This window comes from Gallus gallus, chromosome 1 (assembly GCF_016699485.2).
Source record: "Gallus gallus isolate bGalGal1 chromosome 1, bGalGal1.mat.broiler.GRCg7b, whole genome shotgun sequence".
Classification (NCBI taxonomy): Eukaryota; Metazoa; Chordata; class Aves; order Galliformes; family Phasianidae; genus Gallus; species Gallus gallus.
Window position 1 is genome coordinate 125859758 of NC_052532.1, and position 25257 is coordinate 125885014.

At 35.8% G+C, this 25257-nt stretch overlaps 1 protein-coding gene across 1 annotated transcript in view; it reads left to right on the forward strand.

Annotated features, from left to right (window-relative positions):
• Positions 1 to 25257, forward strand: part of ANOS1 (anosmin 1) — a 130691-nt gene that overhangs the window by 25184 nt on the left and 80250 nt on the right. The window contains exon 2 of the mRNA NM_205424.2: positions 1428 to 1475. Within this exon, the coding sequence (NP_990755.2) occupies positions 1428 to 1475 (48 nt within the window). The remainder of the gene's footprint in view (positions 1 to 1427; positions 1476 to 25257) is intronic.

The following is a 25257-nucleotide window of genomic DNA, read 5'->3' on the forward strand; positions in this document are numbered from 1 at the left end:
ACTAGAATTTTGAAATTACTCCTAAATGAGCTCAGAAGTGGAAAGGAGTAGATATGTCTTTACATTTATTATTCCCACAACCCCTTAAGTAATACAGGAATAGAAATTTTTAGCCTTAGAGCTCTTATGAAAAAAAAAAAAGGCATATATAGAAATGTGGTCCTTAAGGTACAAGAATAACATGCAAGTTAGATGCTTTGTTTTGATTCCTGGACTTCCCGTGTGTCTGATCCAAATCTATATTAATGACTTCTCATCCGATACAAAATACCCTTAGTGTTAAAATTGTAGATGACACTAAGTTATCTTACATAGCTGAAACACCTTTGTAGCCTAATTGCCTTTTCTTCCCTCTTTTTGTTTCTCCTGCTAATCAAAACCTGGAAGGTGATTTTGAGTTGCCTTCAGGAGTGACTCACTGTTGGTATTTTTAGGGAATCATTTTACTGAGCAGTGCTCCTACCTTTAAATGCAAGAAGGAGGTGTCCTCAGTTAGATGATTGATCTAATTGAAAGTTTTTCCTTCTCTCAGACTAAATCTGTTTTTTAATTTTTTTTAATTTATTTTGTTTTGTGTGCTTGTCTTAGAGTGCAAACAACAATGCTATATCCTGTTTGTATATTTAGAGTCACCTGTGTTAGGTTAGAAGCAGATTCCTTTGTTTTATGAGGCCTTTATCTTTCAGTGTATTCTGAAAGATAAAGTTTCAGAGTACTGGATAAAAAGGGACTTTTTTTACTAGCTTTTTTATCGAAGCTGTATATATATGTATCATTCCTGGCACAGCAGGAAAGGTTTTTGGAATTACTTGAGCAACTCTGGGGGCTTGTGTGAAGGCATGACTACATACACATGTGAAGATGTGCACAAATACGATCTCCCCAAACACTGGTTAGGAGGGAGCCACCTTCAAACCATTGGCTTCATTACTGTGGCAACATGCTGGTGTATTCAAGCTGTTGAGGACAGAACTGCTCTGCTGACGGGCTGGTCTAGCTGGATTGAATATAGTGCATATACTTCTGCCTCTGGATTATACATGCAAATAGTATTTTTGTCTTAGGTGTAAAAACACACAGCTAAAAGTTAGGTATCTATAGGTTACCATAATTTTTCATATCCCCTTGTTTAAGCAGACAAACCAAACCCTGTAGTTTTGCTAATCCTGCTGTACTCTGACCTACCTGAATGTGTGACTCTTATTCATAATTATATCTATATCATATCTATAGTTAGTTCAAAAGGTGAAGGCACAATATAGTCACATTAATTCTTCCATATGAAAATACCATGCCTAATTCATTGGAAGGGATGTCCTACTACTGTCTCATGGAATTCACCATTGTTGATGAACTGTAGTCAGATTGTGATCAATAAATTTACCATAATTTTGTTTATACTCATGTATTTTTTATTTGTGTTTCAGAACAATGGATCACTTGCTTGGTGCCAGAATCACAAACAGTGTTCAAAGGTATGTTATTTTCTTCCTCATCTCATTAATAAATTCATCTTTATGAAGCTATATGGTTGCTTTCCATGTTATGTGTACGTTAAGCTGTTTTCATCTTTTATTTGGAAACCTCAATCCATAATAAAGTGTCTAGAATTAATACCAAGTGAACTACTTTTTCAGGACAAAGGAATTATGTCTGAGGGTAAATATTGAGCATAGGTAAACCAGTATAATTCTTAGCTGGAAAAAAAAGCAAACAAACAACAATTGTTTGATAAGTGATTGCAGTTATCAACAAACTTTACACTGTCTGGAATCTGCTGTATCATTTCTGTTTCAGTATTTTTGGACATAAGCAGTGAAACTGTCAGTCACTTTAAAATACTCACTCAGTAGTGCCAAGCTATGCCAGCATTCAACTTTTTATTCAATTTGAGTATTTAATTTTTTTGCATGACAGTGAATTTTCTTTGAAATGATTCTTGAAACAGATCACCGATGCCTTGTCCAATCCTAACATCTTGATCTGGCAAGCTTAGAGAGTAGGTGAGCTAACAGTCAACTGACTGTGCAAAAATATTACTATGGTATCTGAACAGAAACAGCAGTGATTTGGGAGCTTTGATGGTAAGAGTGAAATTACACATTCCAGGCACTGTTTGTTCATAGAGGTAATGAGTGATGCGTCTTTTCAATGGCTTTGAAGTTTACCTGAAGACTGTGAAAAGTTTTCTCCAGTGTTCTTACCTAATCTTCCTGAAAATGTATTTCTATAATAATATGGACGTTTTATTTTCAATTTATTCTGTGAAGGGTACATTATAAATTGGATTAAAACAGAGTAGCATCATTCTGTATTGTTTTCTTAACCTATGTAAATGCTGACCTTGATTTTTAACATGTAACAATTTCTTTACATTTAAGAAGTGAGATTGCTGGTTCATTGAAGAGAGAATCTAGTTTCCATTGAAGTGCATGAGATTGGAAATGAACTGTTATTGACTGTTCCACTATAGGAAAATAAAACAAAATTGAATGCTGTCATTGGTATTAAAAACTATGTGTCACAGTATCGTTAAAAGAAGAGAGTGGAAAAGATTAGTTTTGACACACTGCTAAGTGTTGAATTTTTGCAATGGAATATTATCATTCTTGAGAAAAAGGGATTTGTCATAACTAAATTGCTTTTGAAGGAGGGTGTGATGATCTTGTGTGGTACTGCAGTGATCCTGTTGTACTTTTCTTTTTTTAATTCACTTATCAAAGCTGCTATAGTATCGAGTCTGAAAGATTTTACAATGGTTTGTGACTGTTTAGCAAAGAATGAGTCATATAGGAAAAGCCCAGGTTTTTAAGCAAGACAGAGGTTATATAAACATCTGTCTGAATCAATCTGAAGTTCAGAGAATCATAGAATGGCTTAGTTTGGAAGGGATCTCAAGGACCATCAAGTTCCAGCCCCCCTTCCACAGGCAGGGTTGCCAACTGCTGGATAAAGTACTAGATCACATTGCCCAGGGCCCCATCCAGCCTAGTCTTAAACACTTTCAAAGAATGGGGCATCCACAACCTCTCTGTGCAGCCTGTTCCAGCATCTCACTGCTCTCTCAGTAAAAAAAACTCCCCCCGTCATCCAGTCTAAACTTCCCCTCCTTTAGTTTAAAACCATTCCCCCTTGTTCTGTTACTATTTACCCATGCAAAAAGTTGATTTCTCTTATGTTTATAAACTCTCTTTAAACACTGGAAAGCTGTAATGTGGTCTCCCAGCAGCCTTCTCTTTTCCAGGCTGAACATGACCCATTTCTTCAGCCTGTCTTCTAGAGAGGTGCTCCAGCCCTTTCCGTCTCTTTGGTCCTCTTCTGGATCCTCTTGGATGCCCCAGTCTTGGATGCAGTACTGGGGCCTCATAAGGACAGAGAAGAGGGGGACAGTCTACCTTCCAACTAATTCTTTATCCACCAAATTGTCCACCCTTCAAATCCATATCTCTCCAATTTAGAGATAAGGATGTGGTGGAGGACCATGTCAAAGGCCTTGCAGAAGTCCAGGTAGATGACAAAGGGATATATCCCTTTGTCCACTGATGCTGTCATTCTATCATAGAAAGCCACCAGATAGATCAGGCATGATCTTGTGTGTCTTGGCATGCAAAATCAAAGAATTGTGTTACATAACTGAAACTGCGAAAGTAACATTGAGGATTGACTTAGCCATCTAAAAATCCCAATGTCTTTCACTGCTTCTCAGCACATCACTAAATGAACATCATGAGCATTATCATTTTTCTAAATATCTCGGTTGACATTTCTTTCTAAAGGATCTGTATAGTATCCACCTTTTTTTGTGCCTTTAGTGTTTAGTGACACAGCTTTTTCATATAATTTGTGGTAAGGTGCGGCTGATGACAGCAAACATCCAGTTATTTTATTATCGAAGGAACTCTGAAGTGCTGAATCACCTTTTGCTTACAGAGGTACATGCATCTGACACACAATAGAGAAATTTTGTTTTAAAGTTATGTCAGTGTAACTGATGCAACACTGAAAGATGATGTAGTTAACTTAGTTATGTTTCAATTACTTTATTCTTTCATGACAGTGTTTTTAAAATAGAAAAGCTACAGTGCAGTCCTTCTTCTTACTTATAACGTAACCACTTAGATTTTTTTTTTTTTTAAACATACTTTATTCCTATCCTAGGATAGCTGGTAAAAGTGCAAGTCCTGAAAGAAAATATTGTCATGAAGCATTCATGACACTGTAGGGCTTTTGCATGTTTCCTCATTTTTCCTTACTTTCTCATTGGAAACACTCTCTGTTCTCTGTTTTGGATTCAGTTTTCCTAGATTTGAATTGACAAAAGCTGATGCAAATCCTTCTCCACTATTCTCTGAGAATAAGATTAGTCTGACACAGGAATCTGTAGTAATTTTGTGGACACTGTTTTGAACATAGAACTAGGAGAAATCTTGGAATACTTGTGTACTATGCCAATTATATTTTCCTCATGGAAATCTGTGTTCTATAAGGACTATAGTGTCATTAGTAGGACACAGAAGTGTCCTACTATAAGTAGTCCTACTATAAGGACACTTCTGTGGTAGAAGTTTTCTGTAAAAGATCACTTCTTTGTTCATTTTGGTAGTGAAGTACTTCTGAAGTTAATTCAAGCAATTACACTGTTGCCCTCTAATACAAATATAGCCAATAACTGTTAGTTAGAAGATGAATACTTTCGAGAGCAACTGATTTTCAAATAGATACAAATCTAATGAAGTAAAATAGATGTTGCTCTCACAGGGATGGTTGTAGATTGCTGCCTATATCTAGCTCACGTTACTACTTTTGTTATGTTAATGAAGCAAATCACAAAAGCGTGACTGTGAACATCAAAATATACACCAATGATTTTATATGTAATTTAAGAAGATCTCTCTGGTGGTCTATTTTACAAAGTAAAACTCAAAGGAGCTCTTGAATGTGTATACTGTTTTAAGATTAGATGATAAGTTTATTACATTGAAAATAGTCTACAAGGGTTGCTCCAAAAGTAGTGCCTCCTATTTTATTATACTCACCCACTATGACAGAGGCAGATGTTGGTAGTACTGCAGTAGAGGCTCAACCTTCCCACCAATGTTCCATTTTATTTTGTTGCCATATTTTGTGATAGATGGCAGCAGAGGGACGGTCTGACAGAATGGCATCTTTATGGAAGTGTGGATGAAACAAAGATGTGGAATTGAAATTCTCCATGAAGAAAAAAAAAATGACACCCACTGACATCCATTGACGCTTGCTGAACATTTCTGGAGACCAAGCAGTGGATGTGAAGACAGTGAGGTGATGGGTGGTGTGTTTCAACAGTGGTGACAGCAACAGTGGTTCATCTCCACTGGTGTAGATTTTTACAAGTGCCACGTACAGGCATCTCTGATGAAAAAACATAGCTAATGGTGATGACAGTGTTGAAAAGTAGTGTTTTGTGATTGAGAATTTGCTCTACCAAACAGTGTTATTGTTCTCTTTATATCTGTTGTAGTTTCCATGGAAACAAATAGGAGGCATTACTTTCAGAACAACCTACATGTTATGATTAGGATTATTATGGGATCACAAAATAAATTGACTATTTTTGTAACAGCAGTTATTATTCACTGCCATCACACGCTCCATCTTTGCTTATAGGGAGCTCAGAGGAAGACTGAGGGATTTCTTAGTTGTCTTCTACTTCAAATATGAGTGTTAAGGTAAACATGAAGATTGTAGTCTTGACCTTTGTACTGTAGTCAGTGAAGTTTGTCACAAGTGTCTAAAATAGAACAAAAGTCAAATCCTTCAAGGATAACAGTGTTGCACTGGAAGCTTGCTCTTTTTGTACAATAGCAATAAACTGCCCTGTTTTGAGCTCCCCCACTGACTTCATATTTGCTATTGAATTTAACCTTCAAATCTTTAAATATTTTTTACTTAAAATTTTGTATTTCATTAATTCATTCTCTGAAAATCTTCACATAGCCTTATGCCTCCTTCTCCCCACTATAGTCTCTATCCTGTATTCCCACCTACTCATTTCTTGTAGTTCTGTGAAAGTATCACTGAATTGATTAGCTTGGAAGGGACCACTTAAGATCTGCTAGTGCAACCTCTTGTCTCAAGAAGGGTCAACTAGAACAAGTTGTTTAGGACTATGTCCGGTTGGGTATTGAGTATTTCCACAAACATAGACCTCAACTTCAGTTTGTTTCAGTATTTGTCCATTCTTTCTTCTTATGTCCAGAATGTATTTCCTGGTTTGTTTGTTTAATTTGTGCCCATTGCCTCTGGTCTGATTAGTGGGTACTACTGGAAGAGTCTGACTACATTTGCTTATTCACCCCAATGAGGGGAAGGTAAGTTCCCCCCAGGCATTTGCTTCTCCGGATTGAACAGTCCCAGCTCACAGCCTCTTTGCATGTGGCAGATGCTCCAGTCCTTTAATCATATTCATGGCCCCTTTCTTCTTTTCTGCTTATGCTTTCTAAGCCCAAAATGACTCCTGCCAATTGTCATTCACAAAGATCCTTCCTTAAATCCCACTACCTTCTGTTGTTTTATTAATACTGAGTCTTGCTAAACTGAATGCAACACACAGAATTACTACTTGTGTTCTATCCTTGCCAGTCTGTGAGCTCTGTAGTACAGACGTTATTTACTTCTCAAGTACTCGGAATTGCTGAGCACATAACAAGTGCTTCCCCATAAAAACAGCAAATCAAACACTGGTGAGAATAACATGAAATGACGAAGTGTTCTACATTTATTCTTGTGTAGTGAAAAATGCATTTTATTCCGAAGAGGGGCCAGAATGTCTTGGAAAGGCATATGCATATATATATATATATATATATATATATATATAAACAATAAATATATATGTTTTACAGTTCCTTACACAAGTTTTTCTTTTTTTAAGCAACTGAAAGTCAAAAGACCAGCAGGCATAATTTAGAACTGCATGTGCAGTGGCATTTGCAAGGACTGGAGATAAATGGAGATCATCATAATGCACTGTGAATTGCAGTAGAACTTTCTTGTTCCCAGTAGTCAAGGCACTGGTCCCTGATTGATTGATTCTTCAGGAAGGCTGAAAGGCTATTTTGAGTTTTCAGGGCTGAGAGGGAAATGTGAAAATAAAGATTAATAAGTTTACAAACACTGCAGCCAAATTCAACATACTTGTTCAAAAAAAAAAAAACAACCTTGACTTCATTTTAGAATAAGATGCACTACTGAATTCAGTCTGTGAGCAATTCTTCCAGGTTTCCAGCCGAGCTCTTTTCAAAGATAATGCAGGTGGAAAGATGAGTTAATGGTTTAAACAATTAGAGATTTGATGCACTCTTCCATCTGTCAAAGCCCACTGAAATGAAAGCTCACAGTTTTAATTTGTGCCTCCAGCATCAAACTCAGTCTGAAATGGTGTCAGTGATTTGCCCTGCCCATAGTACTGTCATTCTTATGGTAAGCATTCTGTGCACACATGCTGGGAGACTTTTATCAAACATATTAGTGTGCATTTGAGAGATCATTAGCCTGAAATAGCTGGAACATTCCAGGTTTCTTAGCCTGGAAACTCACATCTCTGCTGGAAAGTAGTTAAGCCACTCTTATTTACACGAGAATGCTACAGCAGGATAGGGATATCTGTAATAATCAGGAGGAATAGTGATTCTTCTATTGTCAAATATCATGATTTAAGTGCTAGCCCTGAGGATGAGGTAATTGATTTTAATTTTTTTTGTTTGTTTGAAAAAAGAAAAAAATAAGGAATAAAATTTCTTTCTTAATCTGCTACACAGTATTTTTCTTTCATCTACTTAAAGATAAGGTAAAACTATTTAATCGAGTCAGAGTTTATAAAAATTGCTCACATTGTTGGTTTGCTAAATAGGTAAAATAATCATAAGCATATATGAAATAAGAAGGTAGCTGTAATACTGCTTGCATTCCTGTGGATGATTTAATTTTTTAGTACATTCATCTACAGAAAGGTAGAGGGGGCTGGGAGAACAATAGTGATTAGATGATTAAAGCTAAAGTAGCTAAGAGTTGTCTGAAGTTTCTGGATATTTTTGTTTGAAGAAGTAGAAGAAAGCTTTGTGATTCAGTGTTTATACAAAAGCATTAGTGTATAAATGTGCTATGATGGCAAGAGTCCTTTTGGGCCTTGAGAACTGACAAATTAACGGAGTTAAAATCCAAACAATGTTTACAACTTTGTAATCTTCTGATGTATTGCTCTATACTTGTAAATATCAAGCTTTATTTTTTGAGTATCAAAAAGAAGCTGTAGTAGAATATGGGATATTGAAATAAAAGGGAATAAAGTAAGTTCATACTCTGCATAGTTGCATGCAAGATCATAATTCCATTCTCCTACTGTGTTTCCAACTAGACAAGTAAACTTGCAGGTGTAGAATAAATTGCTATTGAAATAAATTACTTAATCCCTATTACTTGTTTTGAGTAGTAGTGTGAAACAGAAAGGGTTTTTTCCTAGACACTAGTTTTGGTTACTCAGCTTTTAATACTTGTTTGTTCAACTTGAAATTTTTTTGACTTGAAGAATAGATCTCTGGGGCTCCTGGAAGGTATTATGGTGGCCTTCATTTCGAATGGTTCTACTGATAACTTTCTGTCTCTATATCAAACTTTTAGAAATACATTCTTTTCATTTTTTTCTGCTTTTGAAAGTTAATCACCACTGCCAGAACCCTTACGATGGTTAGCGAGGAGAGGATTGTATTGGTTGTCTCTTCCTGTGCAGCATTTTTTCATTCATTAGGAATACTGCTGAATTTCTCATTGATCTTCATCATGGGTATATAGAAAAGGATGCCTATTTTGGATCTCGCTTTTCTGGCTGATTGTATCTGGTCCACTTGCTAGCAGAAGTAAGCAAGTCTGATCACTGTGCTGTTTGAAATTAGAACTACTGAATACTGAGAAAAACGAGCCAATGCTGTGCATAGCCAGCCAGAGATTAAGTAGCCCTCTTTCATGGAGAAGGGACTCAAAATTGTCATTAGTGGCTGAATTGTACTAACACTGCCTTTGAGGATAATAGCACAGGAGCCTCAACTCCAGTCTCAAAAATGCAAATGTTGGCTTTAGACCTTAGTCTGCATACTCTACAATATATACAAAAATTCTCTACAGCTAAGGAGAGAAATGTGTGCATGGGCACGCACACACACACATGCATGACAGATATTTATTGAGGCTGGCATTCTGAAGCACTAAAGGCTTCTTTAACTTAGCTTTGTCTGCTTCAGTGAACACTGTTCTGAATCCAGGGATATTGAGACTGCAGAACCCTTTATTTAGAGGTATTTGAGCACAAAAATAATCCCTTCCTAGAAACTTTTGAAATAGCAGCTGACCTATGCAGCCTAATCAACTGTAAATCTTTGCCATCTAGCAAGCAGTTGATTAAGTAACATCTTGCAGATGACCAATCATCACTGGAGCAGCACTGGTCAGATAGGAAAGACAGACAGTACTACAGAGACTAAGACAAATTAGCAGTAAATATGCTTTAAAACAAATAAAAGAGTTATCCTTTCCCAGGTCTCTCACCTTTCAGGTTGCTCTAACATTGTACTTATTTTTTCCTCATCTTTCAGTAATTTTGCAGTCAGAAGGCAGAGGTAAATATATAACATACAAGTGTATTTGAGATCATGATTTCTCGAACACATTTTTAGTTCCCTAAGCTCAGCTGCATGAATGCTACTCTGGAATTTTAATAGCTCATATAAATCAGAGAATCTGTACAAAATTTATAACTCTGCAGTTGAGATCAGAATCTTAATTTTGTCATATTAAAGTACATTTCATTAACCTAATTAATTCCTGATGCAAAACAGGCTGTAATAGTCTGTTTAAATGTATGATCCTTTTCTTCTCTTGTAGGAGACAACTGCAGAGTTAGATCAAATATAGCTCTAGTTATGTGACAAAGACAAAATGTACTTACAATGACCTTTTAATGTAGTAATAAAATACATTCAAGCCACTGTAAAGGGAAAGAGCTTGAAAATCATGCAAGTCTGTATCTAACACTTGACTTTAAAAGGAGTTTTGCTTGAAAATACCCATGGCTTTATCCAAAACCCACTGAGGTAAGGAATAATGACTTTAAACAAGTATAAGGCAAGATTGTACTTTTTCAAGTGACTAACCTTGGAGTTTCTCCATTATCGTAATACTGAAGGAGATAGAAAAAGTATGTTTAGGTTGAGGATACTGTGCTGAGAGGACACCATTTGTCTTTGAGGCACACAGCTAAGGAGGTAAGAGCCCTTTTCTCCACGCTTATATTGAGCTGTAAAGAGTGCGTTGAGCTAGAATTAGGAGCTATGGCGATTTTCCATTTTTGAGTGCCTGCAAAGAATTGAAGCCTGAGCACAGAAGCACGGTCCTTCCAGAAAAAGAACTTGCAAGTTATTGCTGTTTAGCACCATCTTTATAGTAGAATAACTCTCCGTGTTCAGCAAAAACAAATGTTTCTAAGAGAGTATGGTGTCAAAGAGCTGTTGTGCCAAGGAGTTTAAGCAGATCTCTCTGATCTTCATAGGAGATTTCTGCCTAAAACCAGTTCAGGGTATAGTTGTAGGTTAATGGATCAGAAAGGTAACTCTTCTTTGCCAGTTCTTTCATAAGAATCATGCTTACTCCACGAACTACATACATTCTGATTGTAATCAACTCAAATGTTTTTAATTATTTCAACAGCCTGAAGATTCTGCACGTACAGAGGCAGCATAGAAATATACCGGGCACAAATCCCCATAAGTAAGGTACAGACAGAAAGCAGACACAGGAGAATGCTCAAGCCTATTTACCAATATTGTAACTTTTCTGAAGTCATATATATCTCTGAAATTGGAGGCAACATTATGCACTCTAATTTAAAATTGGTTTGCGTCCTCACTTCATATGAAATGAAGAATTACAGAAGTTATGAACTAAATGGGAAAATCATATCTGTATTTTTTGAATATTGCTAAATGTATTAAAAAGAGAAGAAATATTTTGGGCTCATTTTCAATATAAAGAATTCCTCATGAAGGAATACCATGAGGATCCACTGTATGGAAATGGAAGAAGAAAAGGCTAACTATTCAGCTAAGTACTATTTTGCTGCTGGCGCAAGTAGGCATAAAAGGGATATGCTATTTGAGGAAGGTTTTTCTCAGTTTGTGTTTAGAAATGAAAGATTTGTGTAATGAATTCTGGAAAGGGATTTTTTTCTCTGTAGTAGAAAACAGTAATCCTGAAATTATGAACAAGGGTCTTTACTCCAGAATATGCTGTGCTTGCTTTTAGATGTAACGCTTCTGGATTCCACCAAATAAATGCTAAGAGTTTACACAAAAATAAAGAAAACAGATGCCTATGTTTTTCTCTCGAATAGATGATGTTACTGCTATAGAACTATTTGAATATATCCAAAATATATTAAATATCCGCAATGAATCCAGGCGTGAGCAAGAAAGGAAAATTAAAGCACTTGGGATTGAACTACATCATTTGAGGATAGTAGAAATTTTCCAGATTTGGGAATCCAGAACCTATTTTTAAAGCAGTTTCATATTAGGAATGAAATATCTCCAACTTGTTGATTTATGTTAAACCTTTAACTATAGAGTAACTAATTATATTTTGAACTTCTTCAGGATAGAACATTATTTATTCTACATAAATCAGAATACTCTGTTAGCCCTAGTAAACATGGCTAGAAACCAGGGTATTGCATAGAGTTCCTACTTTGTCATTGCTTACAATTTGTGTCCATTCAAATCAGACTTCATCAACAAGTGGATTCTGATATGTTACTCTGTAATTTTTCCAGTTTGGCCTGAAAATACCATATAAATTACCAAATGCATGCCTGGTTCATGCTGCCCTTGTTAGTAGGAGCACTAATGATGCTTGCTTTCTGGGTGGCAAGAGTGCTCAGGGAGGTGTGTGGTCAGACTCAGCAGGCAGAGATCAGTCTGGCTACAGTTGTTAATTTTTGTTTGAATCTAGTGATATCTGAGGATCTCATTATTCATTCACTGGGTGGCAGGAATAATGGACTGTGAGCATGGGAGGGAATCAGAGAGTCCTGGGTGAGATTTTTGTAAGGTTAGGAGTTGCAGTTATAAAGCAGCACTGAGACAATAAGAGCTGACAAGTAACAATTTAAATCAATGACAAACTTACCAAACCTGTCATAGCCACCTTGGAAGATCACCAGTTCAACAAATACTTTTTTAAGAACTGCTGATGTCTCAGAAAAAAAAACATCTCCAACAGCTTTACACTGAAAATCTGTTCTGCCCATATATTATTTAGGATTCTACTTCGCTACCATCATTTATAGTTGAAGATATCTGCATATTAGCAGTACTATGTTTTTCGTTAGAGTTAAGTTGTTACTACTCTGAGTTTTCCTCGTTAGAAATAATCTTTCACTTTGAATCATCATGTATAACTCCTATGATAATTGTGATTACATTTTTTGGTAGGGTGGGATCATGATAGAGAAAATAAAAAACCTTTTATTTGTTCGTTTTCTTTAAAAGAGGACTTAAATCTTTCAGTTTCGTGCTGAACATTTTAAAATTAATTGATAGTTAAATAATATACTTGAATAACAAACCAAGTGTTTTAAAACAAAAGAAATAACTGGTTTGTTGCTTTCCTGCCTTATTTTCTGCTTTTAATTTTTCAATAAACTGAAACCAACACTCAGTGCAATTCTGTTGTGTGGAAGTATTTTTAAAGGATAATAGTGCTGTATAAATTCACAATATTTACTTCATTCAGTGTAGTATCTGACTGAGAAAATCATCTGATTTTCATGTTTCCTGGATTTAATAAGGACTTTAAAGTACTGCAGAAAGAGTTTAATTCCTTAAATGGCAAGGAAGTAGGTCATCAGCATCTTCAGAGAAAGGCTTCTTTGTCCTCATTATTCCTAGGTTCATCACTCTGCAAGTACATTTTATAATACATTTGAAAGTGGTTTTGGTAAAGAAACAAGTATGTCTATACGCTGTTCTTTAAATATGTCCCTTCAATTTTTTTTTTCCAGAGACAATGACAATAAAATAGAGTTGCAAATAGATTGTTTTTAATTACTAAGACAGCAAGATTGAATGAATCAGAAATTTTACTGATTCTGTGGTAGGAGGATTGTCAACTGTGAAACTGATTTAAAGTGTATCATGCGTTTGCAAAGTGTGTAACTTGCTTAATGGCCACTTAAACTTATACTTTTGGCAGATCATACCAACACATTAAAGACTTTCGTGGTTTTCTGTAAAAGTAATGGTAAGAGGACAACATGGCACTGAAGGAGCAGTAAAAGGTCAGTACAATAGGGTAGGCAGATGACATACCCTCATCTTAACAGAAAACTGGCAGGGATGGTGCCTGCCCTGTCGGGCAGATCATGTGTACAGAAGATCTTTGCATATCTGATCTCTTCCTACACAATCTTCCCCTTGTTAAGAAATGAGCTGTTTTCTTCTTACATAAATTTAACTTTTATTCAGAAAGTGGAGTTGTTCACAAAAAGGAAAAAGCTTATATCATGATCATTTGAATGGTTTTTTCCTCTCCCTATGTTGCATGGTTTTCTACATGGATCAGTGCAATTCAAGCAGATGCATGTGTGACAAGCGTGTTTTGAGTTGGCACAGAAACTTGCTTCATTGATCCATTGGTTCAGAGTGACATCTTAAGTGCATTATCGTTGAGCTTCTACTGTTTTTTTTGTTTGTTTGTTTGTTTGTTTTTTTCCTGGGGAAAGGCTGAAATACCTCAATACAGTTGTATTTTTTATTGTAGTTCTATCAAATAGTGAATTTCGAGGAAAGCTCTTGAATATATTTTATAGTGCTGTCATAGAAAGCTAGTGCATTTTTTTTTTTTTTATTACCACCATTTGTTGGGTGATGACAGGTTATCAAACAGTATGGAGCTGTTTAACACCTTTGAAGAAGACAATAAAGAGGCTTGTGACACTTGCTTAACAAGAAGCACAGTATGTTTTGAGAAATCTGTCACTGAGAAGACAGGCCTGTGAAGATGTCAGGCCTGTTTTGACCTTTCTGCTTCTTGTTTGTGTTCTACTGTTTCAGCTCTGCAAATGACTCCACGTTGGGTACTTGACTTGAAAGCATGCATATAAACTGGAAATGATATGAATAGGTTTGAAAAACTTGGGTAAAAAATAGTTTTTGTAATGTCTACAATTGCATCTCAAAACACTGACTATACTTTCTCTTCATGACTACGAAATATTATTAAAAGTAGCAAAATATTTGTCCTATTTAATTATATATGTAGTTTTTTTGTGTGGTCTGTCAAAGTGGTAAATGTTGCATTAAGTCCAAGTACTACTGATGTGTAGTACTGTACGCCTACAGTAATGTGAGCTCCTCTGTAATGATATATGACATTCTGTTTGCATGCTCTGTGCTATATTTTACCCAGCATTTGGATAGCATGATATTCTGACCTTGTCTTATCGGTGATCTCATTTACTGTGAATGTTGCAAGAAGAGTAAACAAAGCCTGAAAGAATTGTCAAGCCGCCAAGTTATATTGTTCTGTATCTTTTCAAGACAATGCCACAGAAATTTATCTGTCTTGACACCTTTGTCTCTTGTATTAAGAAAGCCTTAACAAACTTTTCTTTAGTTTGATGGTCTACCATCTAAAAATGCCACACTGTATGAAGAGAACAGGTGGAAAGGCTTTTAAGAAATGGCCCCAGGGAGATGGAGTAAGATAGGAAAAAATAGCAGCAATGGAATTGTGTAAGGGATTCTGAGATTGATGAAATTGTATGATAAGAAAAGCATGCAAAACATTTAAATAATACTTTTATATTACGGTTTATAATTTAGTATGAGTAACACTGTGTAAATTTGTTTACAAATGCATTCATTAGAAGCATACTTTTTTTTCGTGAATCCAGCAGCTGTTTACAAATATCAGTGAGTGCAGTAATTCTTCAACTGTTTTCTTTCACTGTGTTTTCCTTTCATCTTCCTCTCTCACTCCCCCAAGAAACCTATAAAAGAGAAATGTTCAAACTGTAGGAGGAATTTGCTTCTAACTCCTTTGACTGTGGAAAATGTGAACCTAAATCTGTGCATAATTTATATTGAAAATTGAGCTTGTTTTATTTGTATTATTTAAATTGTTTCATTTTAGAGTTTTATGTATGAGAGATAAACACAGGATACAGAATTGCATCTTGATAATGATGCTATGCTTTCATTAAATTGCTTAAATTGCTTTTCTAACCACTTTTGCTTTTAATGAGAAGGTGTTGTTGACAGTACACATATTCAGTAGGCATTTGTAAACAATGAGAACTTCAAAGGTGAGGGAAGTATATTAACAAAGTGTCTGTCAGGATAAAAGTGTGATTGTAGCATAATTTTACTGAGGTTTGGGTGTAAGCTCTGATTTATTTATAACAAAGTTAATCATCTTCTAGTTGAACAGTTAAATACTGAGGACATCTCTTTTTTGAGTCTTATGCCTCAGCCAATTGACAGAAGATAAGCTTTTGTACCCATCCCTCCATGCACTTTCAAAGCGCAGTGGAGCTTATTATAAATGAATGACTCATACACAGGGTGGAACAAATACACCATTGGTAGCCTACAGAGATAATAACACTGACCTCCGGTCATTTTACAAGAGAACTCTCTCGTGTAGGTCGACTTCCCACTGCTTTAAGCCCAACCTAAATAGACTATTCATGGGGAACCGGATTGACAGATTAGAGATTTATATGCACAAATACAGGCATTAGCAATGTGGTCTATGCACTTTAGGATATAAAAAGATAGTTTAAATGATCTGACCGCTAAAGGCAAAAGGACATTTTTCTGTAAAGGAATGGGTTTGTAAACTTTCTAAAACTTACTAAAATACATAGGGCAGATATAGAGGTTCAATTTTGCTGTGCATGTTTTTACAGGTCTTCCAGTAGAATGAAGATATTCAGGAATAAAGGTTAAGTTAGTATTTACATCTCATAGGTGGCACTGGGGGGTAGGTGAAAAGAAGACTAGATCAACATATGCTTTAATATGCATCATTTGCTTTCTCCCATGTAGTATACACGTACACACAAAATGAGTAAGCAAGAATAGATAATTTTGTAAAACCACAGATTCTAACATTTGTCACATACTATCCATTTTAGGAAGATCTTGAGATACTAAATGTAAGCTTTGCAATAGGATAAACACACTACTGATAAACACAGTAGTACAAATCTTTACATTGTGTCGCAAAGTGCATGCTATTTCACATATGTTCGTATTCCAAATGTAAAGCCTTAATGCTCGTGTAATGCAGTTTGTCAGTAGAACTACCCTACTCATCATGTACTAGGAAGAATTTTAATTTGTGTCTCTTTGCAGAAACGGGTGTGTTCATCTGCCTATTTTAACAAAAGGTTATATTGAAATGAATGATTTCAAAGAAGATAACAAATTACTGAAAAGACATTTTTATTGTATTTTCTCTCACAGGAAAGAAAAGCAAAGAAAGAGCAAGAGAGCCGGGAAGGAGAGGGGGGATATTCTCCCCCTTGCCTTTCTTCTTGCATTCTCTAATGCTAATTTAAAGAAAAAGACATGAAGAAACACCCTTATGTTGTTATTTTCTTTATTTCTTTCAACGAAAGAAATTTAGCAAGATCTTTCTTCCCTTTTTCTTGGCCCCTTAATACAGAACACTATGACATGCAGGTTGATATATCAAAAAGGTTGATTTTGAAAAATGATTATTCCAGTTATGTTCTACTTGTAGAAAGAAGGCTAGTACATCACTGATTCTTGATTTATAGAGAGTAAGATAGCAAAAATGTGATGGAAATATGCATAAGAGAAAATTGAAGGACTACAAATGGGAGTTTCCAAATTTATATGTAGCAGCCTGGTACTCTTAGTCACACTTCATGTGAGATACAAGACTTCCTGACTAGATCTTATAATGTAAGCTACTGTGATATATTTTCAAGATGTTAATTATCTGAATCTGTTTTGATACAATCCTATTCAACGTTTACTGAAAATACTGAACATGCCCCTTTTTTTAACAGTGTCTAAATGAAACTATTTATTTAACCTCTTATTAAATGAGAAAATTGTTTTTGTTGATTGGTAATACTGTGTATACGTATATATCCATATATATTTTAAAATAGTTATTCTCTTCGAAGCAGGTGATTGATGTTGGCAATGATATTCAAGCACCTGGCTGAGGAGGCTTTTCTGAAATCTGAATCCAGAGATCTTGGTCATTCCTCCCAAAAGACAAATCCAGCATTGCTTGTCTTACTTTGTAACCTGACAAAACTTCAGTGAAAGTCAGGGCACTGCAATGACACAAAATCTTTTCCTAGCAATTATTTCATTCAAGTTGAAGAGTTAGCAATCGTGCTACAGCCTTGAGGTGATTTTTTGTTTGGAAGCTGCAGGATGTAGCTGATAGAATAGCACACAATTCCTTTTTTTTTTTTTTTGAAATGCCTAAAGAGTGAGGTTTTCACAACACTACACTGCATTGTGAATGCCAATTTTTATACGTAATTCATATTTTCATAGCTGTATTTTCACATATCTGAGATTTTTTTTTTGTTTATATAATTAGAAACTGGTACATAGAAAAGGTAAAACATTTTCACTTGTTTTTATTTCTGCTGCATTATCTATGTAATCTAGCACCTGCCTATGTAGAAATATATAATTCTCAAATATGCTACTTTCTTTTTAAATCCCCTTTGCTTAAACTCTATTTTTTAAGGTGCTAGGTGCTTAAAAGCCTTTTGATTCTTCTACTATGTGAATTAGTTTTGATCTGTATAATGACTTTTTCTAGCATTTACAAGATTGTGACTTTTTTAGAAGAAGTTGCCATGAAAAGGGAGAAAAGAAACATGAATATTCGTCACCTTCTGCTTCCAGATGTCATGCATATCTTCTCACCTCAGCTTTTAACTTCATGATAAGTACAGAGTTTCTTCCTTTCATAAGGAAAGAATGTTGGAAGGACTTTTCTTTGAGAACTCTAAGTTTTGCCTTGTTCTAAGTGCATTTTGAATGCTTTACATCTCTATCTGTTCTTGGTTTTGCTGCTTCACAAAAAGTTACTTTTAGACTTTAAGTGAACACAGACTATGCCATCCTAAGAAAACTGTGAGGTAACTGAGGCGCCAGAATGTGTCTGGGACTGCTGTGAGGCTTTGAGCTTCTGAAATGGTGAAGATGAGCTATTCATCTTGGTGAGCACTTCAGTTTCTCTGAGCTTTTTTGTCGGTTTCTCTTTTATGCTTGACAGACAGTTTGGAAGAGAAATACCCTGTTTTTTCTTTTTTTGTTTGTAGAATATATTTTTATAAAGCTTATGTCTGTAAAGGCCCTTTTTGCTCTTAAATGTAATCAAGTATTCCAAAATAATAATGACTATCGAGATGTCTTGAGAGACATTTTTTAATAAGGCATTTAATATGGATAGTGCAATGAGAGGTTATAACATAAAACTAGAAAATTATTAAAGAAAATTGGTGATCATCCATCATCACTATCTCTACTTGGGCCTCAACTTAGAGACACTTGTACATGCTTTCTGTATTATGTCTTTCATGTAAAATCCAGTTCCCAAGGAAAAATGTGTATTATTTTTTTGTGTCCATGTGTTAGTTGTTAAGGAGCACCACTGATGCCACTAGAACTGGGAGGAGAGTGTAATTCTGAAGCTGAGCAGTGGTGCCCAACTTATGACAACTTATGCAACTTCAGGATTTGCTTTTGCTTGTTGATGCAGAAATCTTTACAGGTGATTACCCGAGTTCCTAGAGTCAATAGACTGTGATCTATAAAAATGTGTGAATTAAACGTCCATCTGCAACTACTGTAAACTCTGTTTTACAAAAGGATTATGTCTGTCCAAAATACTGGGACTACAGCATTGGTAACTGCCATATTCTTCGTATTGAGGTATGGTCATCAGTTGTATTATGGGAAACTTTTTAGGCCATGAATTTGTTTCTTAAAGAGCTTTTGTGCATATAGCTGTATGGCATTCTGATGTAATCAGAGACTCTTGCTGTATTGTGAGTGAATACACAACAGCACCCTTCTCTCACTACATAGACACAGATCCTGAGCAAACTTCTTTAGTGGTCTCTGCTTTGAATAGAGGGGTTTAAACTAGGTGGTATCCAGAGCTGACTTCAAACTTAAGCTATTGTGGGATATAGATATAGATGTCATCATGAAGAATAATATAGCAAGTAAAAATTAGACCACTGCATTGTTTCTAATTTGTGCATCCTTGGGGCAATAAGTTTCTTACTACTAAACAGGTGCTTTAAGATAAAAAGTTGAAAAGGGGAGATATGAAACACAAAGAAAAAAGGGAAGAGCTGGCATATACTGTCTTCGTTATCCAACATAAAATTGTCTGTTTCCTTTGAAATGCAGATTTTGTTTAAAAGAAAGAAGAAGAAAGCAGCAGCATTTAATTCACATTCAGGTTGATGTGATATGTTTTTCAAGGAGCAGATAAAATGTCTTGGAGGAGGGGTGTGTGCTAATTTTAGGCTTGTACAGGCTGTCTCTTGAACTGCAAGGAAGTATCGCTACTTAATTTTTAGTGATCTTGGTTGCTGTGGAGTACTGGAGCTAGTACTGATGTTTATTTCTTTACTTTATATTTGCAGCTGATTTTATTCACAGGAGGGACACTGCTTGCAATTTTTGTATTGTTTGTAATTATGAGAGGAATTTTAACATATGTAATTATGAGAGGAATTTTAACCAGTGTTGCTAACTGGGTAAGATCTCAGCTGCTTCTATTTGAAAAGATATGTTTTTGAGTGAAAGCTACCTTTAAAAGCTTTCTGTTGGACTTTCTGGTTTTTGATGTGTCATGGATTCTCTTCATACCTGATGATCTGAATCACTCTGGTGAATTCTCTTGAGCATTGAGTATGTATATATACCTACATACCTATGAGGGTACTCCAAAAGTAATGTTGGAGGCAGATGTTGGTATGGCAGTAGAGGTTGGACCTCCCTACCAATATCTCCTTGCCACGTGACAGATGGCAGCAGAGGGACAGTCTTACAAAATAGCATCTGACATGGAAGTGCATCTGAAGCAAAGGGGTGGAAATAATTTCCTCCACGAGGAAAAATTGCACCCACTGACATTCATCGATGCTTGCTGAATGTTTCTGGAGAGCAAACAGCGGATTAGAGCGCAGTGAGGAGGTGAGTGGTTCATTTCAGCAGAGGCAATAGTGACATGAAAGACAAGCCGTGTTCTGGACATACATACACAGCTGTCACACAATGAAATGAAGAGAGTCTTGTTCAGCTCATCTGCATGAATCAGTAGATTACAACCAGGGAATGGTGATCAAAGCTGAGTATTGGCTTAAGTGCATTGGAAACAATGGTGGCCACATTGGAATATCACAGTGTTTGTGCTGGGTGGGTCCCCCTCATGCTCACACAGTAAAAGGAAGAGCAGTGTATGCAAGTTTGTCAGGATCTACTGAACCAATGTGATGCTGAAGCTGACAGTTTCCTGGATCACATAGTTACCAGTAATAACATATGTGATCCTTCTGGATTTCCCAGAACTGAGAAAAACCATCACTTCTGGTTGCTACATCACGATGCTGATGAAGCTGAAGGTTTGAAATCCTTCCTCTGTCCAGAGCCAGGACAGAGAAGACCACCCTTCTCTAGCAACGTGGTAATGCCAGGTACCATATGAGTCTGAAGATCATGGAGCACATTGCCAATGTTGGTGAGACTGTCCTACCACTCCCACGATAGAGCCTGGATTTATGCCTTCTGACTTCCGTGTGCTTGCGCCAATGGAAGATGAACTGCATGGGTGACATTTTTCTAGTAACGACGTCGTCATAGCAGCTATGAAACAGTGAGTCACCTCCACTGATGCAGATATTTACGAGCGTGGCATACAGGTTCTTGTTCATTGCTGGTGAAAATGCATAGCTAATGGTGATAGCTATGTTGAAAGGTAGTGTTTTGTAGCTGAGAATTTGTTCCTATCAAATAGTGTTATTGTGCTCTTTGTATCTGTTGAGGTTTCCATGGAAATAACTAGGATACATTAATTTTTGAGTATGCTATGCATATTTATTTATACACTTGTGTGTATGTGTAAGCATGTGTATATATGTACATTGCTGTGACTAGTTCTTAGATGCTGACAGACAATAGGAGGTTGAATTTGCTCTCTAGTTTCTGTCCAGGGAGCTGTCTCATTTATGATGAGTCCAGCTTTCCAATATACTCATATCTTCCCTGATTTTATTAGCAGAAGAATAAGATGCAGTTGTAGGCTAACTTACATTTTTGAAGCTGGGTTTCTCCTTTGTCATTTTGGTGGAGTTAGAATCTCACTATAGAAATTAAAAATATATATCTTCTGTGGATTAAATCACTCTAATCAGTAAAAGTCAAAGGCTCAATGCATGTGTTTCCTTCAGTCAGAGCTACATATTCTGGTTTGTGTCCTGCAATTTTTTTTGGTTCTTACAGTACCACTGAAGAGATTAAATTGCCCAGATTTTTATCACTTCGTTCCTTTCAGCAGTATCTCTGCGATTACTATTTCCCCATTCTGTGGCTCCAGAGAGCATAGCCTAGCCTTCTTCAGTTCAAACAAGTTTATATTTTTTATGAGCTTGCCTCATTTTCACTGAAGAAAGTCATGGACCCACTTGCTTGAGGAAATCATGAGGTGCAATATTTTCTAGTACTAAAGGAGCACAAAAAAAAATGTGATATAGAGATTGTCACAGCAAAATATAGACTGAGTATTTAAAGCCTGGGGGACTTGCTCTGTCATCTAGGGGTAAAAAAGGATTTTAAATGTTGAAAGTAACTCAGGTAAGAATAAGATTTTGATTTAGCTGGACTATAAAGACACGTGATTTTGTTACTGGTATACTTTAAGGAGTCTTGGCAAATTCTGTGTCCTCTCTCTTCTCTAACTTTCCCATCTGTAAAATGAAATTGTGTTTACCTCCCATAGGTTTTTTCATGGTTATAAAAGTGCATAGATAACACTTGGTTTGCTGTTAAACTGAAAAATAACTCCATTCTATAAGTTTGAGATTGCATACATGTGTTTATGAAATAATTCAAATGCTTATTGGGAAGAAAAGCAAAATGATGTTTGAAATGAAAATTTTACTTTTCTCCTATGGCTGTCTTTATGGAATAAAATATCTCAGTGAATATGGGCATTGTTTGCTGCCCAGTGTCTCTGTGAGGTGTTTGCACCAATTCACAACTAAGTGTGATGATTTTATGGAAATCAACAATGAAAGAGAAGAAAAAAATGTAAGTACATTGCACCTTATCAGAATAGCAACCAAGAGCACATTATATTTTCTATCTTGTAAATCATAAACCCTTTTCATAGGTTGATCTAGTTATAACTATGTGTTGATTACATCTGCTTGTTTTAAGCAGGAGAAGGATTATACTATCATAACTATAAAATTAAAAATGACTTTGCCAAAATGAAAACTTTATTGGGATATTTTTGGAATAATTAATGTGTCATAATGTATGTGTTCCCTTTGGCTACACTTAAATTTTGTATTAATCATATTGTCTTTCATTTCTTTTGTATGATAACAGATACCGTGATAAGTTGATAGGTGTGAAATAATTCTGCCATGCTTCGGCTCTCTATTTTCAGCACCACAGATAAATAGATAAATAGCTTAATTTTTCTTATATGTCAGAAACTGTTCTAGCAGATTGTTTTAAATTTATGTCCTCCAAAGATACTAATGGTTGATGAAATATTTTAATATTATTAATATATGCTGCTCTGTCACAAACATTTACCATTTTGATCGTAGTGAACACCTATATGGTTAGCCATGGAAGACAAACTCTTAACTGTGTACTAATATCCTGTCATAACAGTTAGTATAGGAAAATGATGAGTAAATAATTGGCCTATGTAGTATTTAAACCATTCCTTGTGCTTCCATTTAATTCTCTATTATCTTACTTGTCCCAGTTTGGTCTTTCTGGAAATGTTCAAAAAGTTATTATACAGAACATTGGCCTTGCCCATGTGGCCTGGCATACAGCATCTGAATGTTTGTCTGATAGAAAGGAAGAAAGGAGGGGAGACATGAATTCTAGCTTCCTTGTTTGTATCACCAGAACTCATAAACATAATACTGGCAAGTTTTAATATGAGTGTTTATCAGCTAAGAAAGATGAAGTCTGAGAATGTGTTCTTTTCTGGAGTCTCTTCTGAGGAGTAGATAGCCAGTGTGAGAAAGGTAAAGCAGTCAAATCCCACATCATCTCTCAGCTTGCCATTGCAAAATCAGCTCCTTCCAAGCACTGTAGCCACAAAAAACTTATCAAAAAGCCTTATCAAAAGAAGCTAATGCATATATCCATCACATCAGTATTTTTTCCAGGTGTATTTGTAGAATCAAAGTGAAAATATCAAATCTTATTCTCTCTGTTTTGTTTTTGGTGAAAGCAGTCCCATGCTGCTGTGTGAGTCATCTCAGTCGTTCAAGTGACAGTGGCTGAAGTCTGATGAAACAGGTGTAAAATGTTATGAATGTGTATTTTTTATTCCTGTATTGTGATTCAGGATATAAACAATAATAATCTAGTTCATTTGAAATCAAATAATTTACCTTTCCTTATTCTATGTAACTAAAACTTTATTCTGTATTATCCCGCTCTTCATTTTTTTGGTCAACTTCAATAACAACTTGGCTCTCATTTGTTTAAATAATTCATAAAAGACAAAGGAGTTAGAGGTGAGTCTGAGACAAGTTTAATTTTGTGTCCTGTCTGAACAATTTCCTATGAAGGCATTTAAGTCACCTGAGTGTGGGAAGCAATCACAGTTAACTTTTTTGAACGTAGAGGTTGAAGGGGTCGAAGAAGCATAAGGATAAACCCAGCGATCACACTTCTAATTTTATTTGAAAGAAATACAGGTCTTTCTGGACATTCTTTCATTTATGAGTCATTCTAATGTATCTTACAACTACAATGAGGAGTAATTGCCATCCAGGCCATCTGCAGCTGCTTTTGTGCTTTTGCGGTTAACATGTAAGGGTGGTTACATAATGAAATAATCCATATAGTTGTCTGCCAGGTCTTTGATCTGTAGATCTTGCTTTTCCCTAGGTGACATAATTCCTAACATCATGGCAATATGCAAAACATATTGTATGGCTCAGAAAATAACAAGTGAAATTGGTATAAATACTGTTGTTTCAGTTTTCACTCACTAGAGAATAGAACTGGCTTTTACTAAAAATAGCTTCAGAATTCCATTATATGATTTCCCACGTTTTTCCACACAACAAGATAGTCACAACACCAGTCGCCTATCTAAAAAGATATACAGGATGACTAAGAAAAGTGAAATAAAAATTCAGATGAAACCTATGCCCATTGATGCACAGAAAATGGAGCTACAGCATTAAGGTTTTAGGAAGAAGTTCTTTCTGCGTCCTAAATCTCCAGTGAACAAGAATGTAACATTAATTTGTTCTCACGGCTGAGATAACACTTAAATCTATTTTGTCTCAATCTGGAATTTATTTGGAATGCTACTACTCTGCAGGGCAAAATACTTTTTCAGGGAAATGTATAGAAGAGAATCTTCATCCAGTCTTCTGAATCACGTTCCCACTGTGCAATCATTGCTCTTCTATAAGAATGTAGACTCTTGTAAAATTTTGTGTATATCTAAACATACATTTTTCTTGTTGCAGCGTGGTTCCTTAAAACGTGACATTCCCTGCATCACATAAATCTTTTTAGCAAGCCTTTCCAACTGGCCAGATCCAGTTGCAGAAGTTGGTAGGTAGCAGCACTACACTGCAGATGTGTCAGATGAGGGCATCAAGCTGGAGGGGAAAGTGGTAGAGAGAATTTCAGGTGAGGACTAAAATGCTAAGCCTCTCTTCTGTCAGAGGAGACTTGACAGGACTATAACTTTGTTCTCTTCTGCTGCAAGGCAAATAAAAGGAAAACATGTATTGCCCAAATCATGAACAGGCTTCATGGGATAAGTGACGTCTTAAGTCCTGTGAGAACTATTTCAGAAGTTTCTTTTGCATTCTGCAATAACGCTACAGAAACTCTAATACCACAAATTACTTCAATTATATCATGACTTAGT